At 36.4% G+C, this 8,865-nt stretch overlaps 1 protein-coding gene across 7 annotated transcripts in view; it reads left to right on the forward strand.

Annotated features, from left to right (window-relative positions):
• LOC107694275 (glutamate receptor-interacting protein 1-like) overlaps positions 1–8,865 on the forward strand; it is a 165,245-nt gene that overhangs the window by 94,317 nt on the left and 62,063 nt on the right. For all 7 annotated transcript variants that reach the window (XM_016493922.1, XM_016493923.1, XM_016493924.1 and 4 more), the window contains 4 exons: positions 867–1,012; positions 1,867–1,950; positions 2,622–2,697; positions 5,268–5,413. In XM_016493922.1, coding sequence (XP_016349408.1) covers positions 867–1,012; positions 1,867–1,950; positions 2,622–2,697; positions 5,268–5,413 — 452 coding nt within the window. The remainder of the gene's footprint in view (positions 1–866; positions 1,013–1,866; positions 1,951–2,621; positions 2,698–5,267; positions 5,414–8,865) is intronic.

The following is an 8,865-nucleotide window of genomic DNA, read 5'->3' on the forward strand; positions in this document are numbered from 1 at the left end:
TGTTCTCTGTGTGTGTGTGTGTGTGTGTGTGTGTGTGTGTGTGTGTGTGTGCATTATTTTTTTCTGTACACACTGTCTCTGTGTGTGTGTATGTGTGTGTGTGTGTGTGTGTGAGAGGGTGAATAAGGTAGACAATCTTTTAATCAATACTGCATTAGCCAGAACTCTTCTCCCATTTCCCTATTGGCTGTCAGGCATGGCAGACGACCTACTGTTCGCTAGTGTATCAGCCCTCCCCTAAATACACACACACCCATAATCCTTAGAAAAAGGATCCATATTGATATCCCAGAACACTGAAACACTGCACATGTCGTATAGTAAAATGTGCACACGTTTTATACCTTCTTCTTCACAGTCAGATACTTTTCTTCCTCAAATCAATTGTTCGGATTTAAACATTTCACTGTGTATCAACTCTTATATCTTATTACCACAGAGACAGTTGCCCTTATAATTTTACTCGAGCTGAAATAAACTGCCTAACATCACACTCATTCTTCCAGAATCTGTTGACAATCAGGCCGTCTTGTAAAACGCAAGAGCTTTCATCTGAGTGTATGTGTGTCAGAGAGAGAGCGAGATGGAGACTGGAGCAGCCTGTCTTGATCTCACTAGATGCTTCCTTTGAACAAAGTGTTCCCTTCATGGGCTCAGATCAGCTATCAAAGCGCCTCTGAGCTCGACCTGACTCCATCTCCGCCTTATTTTCTGCCTGTCTTTATTTCTTCTCTTTCTTTGTTCGCTCTTTTCTCTCCTGCCTATTTACTGTGTTCTTTCTTCCTCCTTTCAGTTATGCAATTTCCTCCTCTCACATTTTCTCCAGCAAAAGTATAGAATCTATTTCTTGATCTGTTTCTTTGCAGGAGTGACCAGTTGAACGTAGGAGACTACATAAAGTCTGTGAATGGAATCAACTTGACAAAGTTTCGTCATGATGAGATCATCAGTCTGCTGAAGAATGTGGGGGAGCGGGTCGTCCTGGAGGTCGAGTACGAGCTACCGCCTGTCTGTGAGTGAGATTAGAAAATCAACTGTATTACTTATTATAATACAGCTGGAATACTTGATTCTGATTGGTCAGTCGCAGCATTCTGCGGGTAAATATTGTTGTATAATAAACACTAAACTGTATGTTAAACACAACTAAACAAAACTGAATGTTGTCCCAGGAAACGGATTTTCTACACATGGGATCATTTCATATTCAGAATATATATTTCAGATGTAATTTATATTAATGCTTGTGCATATGTACTGTATTTGTGTGTGTGTGTTTTACATAAATACACAAATACACACACATATTAAATTGTTTATATATGCATAAAATACAATTGAATAATATCATGTGTATGAACTGTATGTGTATAAACAATTTTTACAATTTGATAAGAGAATTTGATCAAATTCCAAAATTCTAAACTCATTTGAAACAAACAATATTAAAGCATTTATAAATATAAATTACTTGTGTATATGTGTGTTTATGTATGTGTGTATATATGTAATTTATACATTTATTTACTTTTTTATGTAAATGTATTTACACACACACACATAATGTATATATTTTATATTATACGTGAAGTACAATTTAATAATAGCATGTATATGAACTGTATGGATAGAATTTGATCAAATTCTTATAAACGTATTTGAAACAAACAAGTTTCAATGATATGACATAATCCTAATCTGAAAATACAAAATAGCGATAAAATGAGACATGTTTTATAACAGCAATCTTGCGCTGAGTTTCCTCATTCTCAATGACGTAAACGGCAATTTAGTTTGTTCATTTATGTGTTCTGGTCATGCATTGAAATCTTGGCAGAACTTTGAACTGCTTGTTTCCTTCTTCAGCTATACAGGGCTCAGGGGTCATGTTCAAAAACGTGGAGGTGACGCTGCACAAAGAAGGCAATACATTTGGTTTCGTCATCAGAGGTGAGTGCCTCTGTAGACTTCCTCACATCCCAGTTCAAATGTCTTTGAGCTCACCTCATCAACACACTTTCATTCACATCTACATCAAACAAAAAAAACTATTTTTCTCTGAAGATTTCTTTCACTGCCCTTGGGCCCGATGAAAAGAGACGAAACAGCTTTCAGTCGTGCGACTAACACTCAATTTCCAAATATTTACCAAGCACCATTTTAGACTTCATTAAAAGAAAGAGACCATTTTTCAGATCTATCTAGAGTAGGAAGTCTTTTGAAGAGAGAGAGAAAAAGATTTTCTGTCAAGGTCTTGGTTAGCTTTGCTCCTTTCCTCAAATCTGTCTCAAAGAGGCATTTTGAGGACTTTCTTTTCATCTTTGAGACTCCATTTGTGAATTCAATGGCATGCAATTTTATAGCGCACAGCAGCTTTAAAAATGTATAATCTGGTGCTTTTGTTGAGAATGATATGGAAATTTCAGTGAGGTGAGCAAATGGCCCTTAGTATGCGCCACTAAGCTAGTATTTAGAGTTATGATTTACCTCATTTGCTAAGTGTACAGTAGGTTAAACGTATGTAATGTTGAGAAAATATCCTGGAGTGTAAATGCAAGGTTTTGCTATATGGCTACATTTGTTAAATGTGTCAAAACAAGTTGTTTTTTTCCACGGTGTAGGAGGCGCCCATGATGACAGAAACAAATCTCGCCCGGTTACCATAACAACCATCAGACCCGGCGGTCCCGCTGACAGGTGAGTTGGTCTTGATCTGAACTGGATTCATCAACACTGACATTAAAGCTCTTTTCCAAAACATAAACGGCATCCTAAATGAAATGGACTGAGAAGTGACTGATTAGAGACACTCTACTTAGTCAAGTCACTTTTTGTGTTAGCATTCATACAAATAGCACAGACTCGACTCACAATTGATTTCAATGGAGTTTGGTGTTAGCATTTTGCTAAGCTAATGTCAGAATACTCACAATACACACAATAATTAAATTAAATGATCAAATTTTAATGACACTGTCCTTCTTTAAACCTTAAAACCTTCTTTAATGCCTAAGCTGTTTTGCTAGTCTCAGATGGTTTGAGCTAGTTTAAGCTGGATTTATCTAGTGTAAACTGTTCTCCAAGCTGATATAGCCTAGTTGCGCGGGCCAGCTTAACCAGCTGAAAGGTGGTCTGAATCCACCAAATATACCATTCTTAGTGTGGTTTATTATGTCTTTCAGGGTGAACTATAAATATGTAAGTATATCCGTAATCTTTTTTCAGCCTTTATCTTCTCCCAGGATTACAGGATTTCCTTTCCTAAGGATACAGCTTTATAATTTGGCCAAAAAGGTATCTGAAGGGTTAGAATAATTCATTTTCTTACATTATGGATCAGTTACGAATGTAGCTGTGATTTATCTGTAGGCAGTTTACTAGGTTAAAGAAAATTGTTTAAAAATTAATTATTAGTAGCATTTATGATGCTGTTGATTACAGATAAATGAGTATGTAGTAGAAGTTTTGTATTATTTTATTTTTCAGTGTTTTTTAATTACTGACGTTATTTTTGCATGTCACATTAAATGTTTAAATAGTTATTTTTAACCCATATACATCTGTTTTTCTCTCTGTGGTACATTGCAATTTTTCATTGTGATTTTTATCTTTACCAGTCCGGCATAGTTGAACTGTAGTCATTTTTGTGAAATGGCAATAAATTGCTTGATGAAAATAGTGTTTCCCAGTTGGAGTTCCTTTCGGAACTGGAATAGATTGCCCCGCAACTTCAGCACTCGCTTGAGAATTGCAAATGGACCGGCGTGATATCTCACTCGCTCTGGCGTTTGAACTGCTGTGTTATTACCGTCATTACACGCCAGCCCGTCTCTCCCTTTCCCCTCAACTCTTATCAATATTCATTTTGCACACTGGTAATTTAATTTCTTACCGAGAGAGTATTCCCATTTCTTTTGTTCAGTGGCATGGCTCCTGTTTTTCTGGGTAAATATTGTGTTCTGTTCCTCTGCAATTTAATATTGACTGGCCTCTGACTTGTGATCTTGCAGTCACAGTGAACGTCCCCCTTGGAAAATAAAAACAGCAAATTTAATTTCGTTTGAGTCATAAATCAGGCCTCTTAACCAAAACTCGTCTCTTGTGGTGCTCCCTGTTATTTCGGGGTTAAAATGTTTTTTTAAACTGTCCTCACATAAAGCTCAATAGTCTGACATAGCCAGACTTAAATAGAAAGATTCACAAAGTGACTAATCACAGTTTACCTGTTTGTTTACATGCTATTCTGTTTATTGCAAATTAATTATACCACAGTAATTACAGTCTCCACTCACATTTGAAAGGAAAATAGGATTGCAAAATGTATGTCTTTCCAAAATTAATAAGACTACTACAGATTATTTCACAGACTTGCACAACATTCATGTACAACAATTCAAAAATGTAGGGTAGGTACGATTTTTAGTATTTAAAAAGTCTCTTATGTTCACTAAAGCTGCATTTATCAAAAGTACAGTAAAAATACTGTAATAAATGTAATTTATTTCTGTGATAGCAAAGCTGTATTTTCAGCAGCCGTTACGCCAGTCATCATTGTCACACAATCCTTCAGAAATCATTCTAATAATATGTTGATTTTGTGCTCAGGAAACATTTCTTATAATGAATGTTGTAAATCGTTATGCTTTTTAGTATTTTGGTGGAAACTGTGATACTTTGAATGTTAAAGTTCAAAAGAACAGCATTTATTTCTTAATCTTTTTTAATGTTTTTACTGTCACTTTTGATCACTTTAATGCAACCCTGCAGAATAAAAGTTTTACATTTTTGTTTAAAAAGTATTTATATACTCATATTATCTTACTGACCCCAAACTTTAAACCATTAACGTACTGCTCATGAATATCAAATTTTCTTGCTTGTAAGCTATTTTAAATAAAACTGGTGAAAGATTTGATACCACTACTCTGGCCACAATGTTCTTGAGTACTTCAGAAGGTACATGAGTTTATTTTTATATCTTTTGAGCTTCAGTACGGTTCCTGGCTCTAATAGTTTAGGAGTTACTGTGGAATCGGAAAGGTCTCTGGTGTGTTGAACACAGACGTAACCTGCCTGCCATGATAACAGATGGAATGTGTGGAATTATAAAGCCTGTAACCTTTCCGGCTTATTGTTACGAGCAAACAAGCAGAGGACACAGTACAAATGCTTTTGTGTCTCTGGGTGCCTCTCTTGGGTTCCGCACATTTCTTCTGTAATTCAGATTTCAGCAATTTCAGTCTTCATTGTTTTGTTTTCTCTCTCAGGGAAGGTACCATCAAACCCGGCGACAGGCTGCTCAGTATTGACGGAATTCGTCTGCATGGAGCGTCTCACGCAGAGGCCATGAGCATCCTCAAACAATGTGGCCAGGAAGCCACTCTTCTCATAGAGTATGATGTGTCAGTCATGGGTAAGGACACACCTACTTCCACTAATCCCGCCCCCAGACAATTCACTTTTTTTTTTTTTATCCAAATAGAGTTCTTATTAATTACATGACGAAAATACACATGGGATTTATCATAAAGGAGCTAGCAATATTATGTACATAGTTAATAATATTTAATATTATGACTGAATTGTATAATAATAAATTGTTTTAGATTCAATTTTTTTAATGTAATATTTCAGTATTAATAGATTTACATTGCTAGACAAGTGAAATAGCAGAAGAGAAATTAGGAAAAAGTATCATACAATTAATTAAAAACTAAATACAATTTTTCTCAAAATGTATTTTTTGTTATTTTTAATTATATTTAGCTTTTGTTTATATTGTAGTGCACGTTTGTAGTTTCAGTTTAAGTTTTATCTTTATTTTTTGCAAACTTTAATTGCATTTCATTTTAGGTACGATTATAATGTTACTGTTTTGTTTCCTTCAAGTACTTTTTCCTTAATGGTCGTAACTTTGTCAAGAAGGTGCCCTTTGTGGTTTATTGAAGACTAGTTGTTCAGTTGTGTTCTGTCGAGGCCTACTCGTTCCAGCTGGAAGATCATTATAGTATTTGTAAACACATATAGACTTAAAACAGCAATTACAGAATGTAACATTTTAGCAAGTTTGAAAAAGGTCACACATTTTTTATGTTATCCAGCTCTTGAATGTCGATATGTTTTTGTAGTATTTGTAAATGTCAGAGAAAACATGCTGTGGATGATGACAGAGTGCCAAAGAGCTGAATGAGGTGCCAAAAACAAGAAAGACGGTGACAGCGAGTGAGCTGAACTGAAATGAAAAGGAAATTCTCTAATGTTTGAAGTGGCCCGTGGCTGTAACTCATCTTTCCGATGTCTTTGTTGGGCTCTGACCCGGAAGTGATAGATTCTCTTTTTGCTGTGCCCAGTGGAAAGGCACATCCTGCTTCACTGCACTGATATGCCCCTCCGTTTGAACAGCATAAAACTACCCCACAATGGCTTTTCGACTGGGTTTTTGGTCAGTGCAATATCTTTCTCAGTTTAAGTCTTGCTATGTAACTTTCAGATCATTCTGTCCTGGATTTCTGTCTGAAATAATGTGCTTTCTCCGCACCTAAAACAATTTGTACCCTCATTCTACCCTTTCTCCTGACCTCACACTCTTTCTTTCTGTTTTATCAACTTTCCTGCTCGGTACGGTGCATGCTCACTGGTGCAAAAGACTGAAAAATCTTGACTCATTTCTGAAAATCAGCTCAGTTTATTTCAAACAGCTGGTTCAAAAAAAAATCTGCATTTCTTATACACCATTGTGTAATGCATTATCAGAAACAGCTTTCTGTTGGTCTATGTGGCAAATACACATGAGCAACTTGAATCCATTGCGAAATCTGCAAAGAAAAAATCTTTCGCCCTCATGTGAAGTTCACAATTGCATTGACTAGATTTCATTTCAAAAATCATTGAAGAGTGGAAAATGTGATCACTGCTTTTCTGTAAAATATGAGTTTATATAATCTATGATTGCTTTCAGTATACATTCAATAAAATATTCATATATGCACAATTATAGTCGGAAAGAGGCCAGCTTTATTTATGAGTCCATGATAGACATCACTGACTTTGGCTCTCAGTGATCGGCTGCTGACCAGCTTTTTTCATATCTCATTTGCATAATATTGAGCATTATCTCATCTATTTCACACCGCTTGCTTTACTCCACAATCTCCCATCGAGAAGGAACTAAAAATGGCCGCTCAGCTCTGCACCAGTGGACACATACAGAACAAGGTTTGATTAAAACTAATCACCAGAGACGAAGCATTCATCATAATTTACAACCACCCTTCCTCCCATCGCCACACACTCCTACAGCCCTTCATGGCAACATGAACTCTCCTCGTGAGCTCACCGATCAAGCCCTCATCAGTGTGATGGCACCCATGTGAATAAACTATTTCCCCACCTCTGGCATTATTAATGGACAGTCTGTTCCTCTCTGTTCCGCTGGTGTCAGGTGGGTCTGCGAGGCTGGGCAGGAAGGTGAAGATGGAAATCAGGGGCTGGAAAAAGGGGTTTAATCATAATCGGCTGTCATGGCTGCTCAGAGAGATCACTTGGATCCCATTTAGTATGTTTAGCTATCCCACAGTTCCACTAGAGATGTGCAGGTTGGTCATTTTGTCTACTCAGACAAACTACCTATCAGCCAATTTTCAGTTCAGCTGTTCCAGGGTTTCTGCCGGTCTTGAAGGTCTTAATTTGCCTTTCAACAAATTAAGGCCTAAAAAAGGTATTAAATCGAAGCAGAAACTCTAAAATTGACAAAGTCATGGCATTAAATGCTGCATGCACTGAAAAAAAATTATAATATATTTCTCTTTTTAATTATTTTTGTTTTGTTTTCCAATGCAAATATCGAAATGTTCTTAAATTTACTTGAGATGCAAATTGAACATTTTGAACTCTTGTTTTCTGAGAAACTGAACACAATGAAGTGAGTTTATGCTTAAAACAAGCCTATTGGCAGATATTTGTTCTTGTTTTAATCATAAACTCACTTTATTTTTACTTTATATCAGTTTCTTATAAAACAAGACTTCTTATTGTATGTTGTTTTGCTTGCTACAAGTAAATGTATCTTGATTTAAGAATCTTTAGGCATTTGCACTGGGAAACAAGAAAAAAATTACTGATGCAGAACATCACTTTTTTGCAGTATGATCAGAAGGTACAATAAAAGTGTTTTCTATAATCTAATGGTGTGGAGCAGAGCTATTCAAGCTATAAGCTTTTTTTGTAAAATGAATTAAAAAGTAATGGAGATCAGTTGGAAGTTGTGTTTTCAAATTTGAAGCTTTGCTAATAAACGACATTTACATTTAGAGACCATATTGACGTATTGTGTTCCATTCAGTTTATTCCTTCATTTTCTTTACTTGGTCGGTCTTAAAAAGGTCTTAAAAAGTCTTCATAAAACCTGCAGAAACCCTGTGTTCCATAACCAATCAGATTGTAATGTTTCACCAAAAGTAGTATAGTTCCATGTAGTAAATCATTGTTAAATGCTTTAAAACAGTCACAGGTGACACAGTTCTTTGATACTTGGGTACTTGTTCCCGTCCCAAGCTTCTGCACCACAGTTTAACATTTTAAACATCTCACTTTATGCTTGAGTCTTTATAGAGCCACTTTACACACCAAAGCAGCATCTTTTAGACTAGCGCAGGAGTTTCCCCAGTATGTTGGCATTTCGCGATGGCAGCAAGTGTGTTTACCGCGAACGCAGGGAGGAAGTTGACACACCTGACAGCAGACAGCTGTACACCCGCTCTAACTAAAGACCGGCTGCTCCTTCTGTCCGCTCCACACACAAGAGCAGGAGCTATTTCTCTTTGTAATGGGTGTCAAGTGAAATCTGCACATGTTGGGAATGGGCTG

Source organism: Sinocyclocheilus anshuiensis, unplaced genomic scaffold (assembly GCF_001515605.1).
Source record: "Sinocyclocheilus anshuiensis isolate Anshui unplaced genomic scaffold, SAMN03320099.WGS_v1.1 scaffold1316, whole genome shotgun sequence".
Classification (NCBI taxonomy): Eukaryota; Metazoa; Chordata; class Actinopteri; order Cypriniformes; family Cyprinidae; genus Sinocyclocheilus; species Sinocyclocheilus anshuiensis.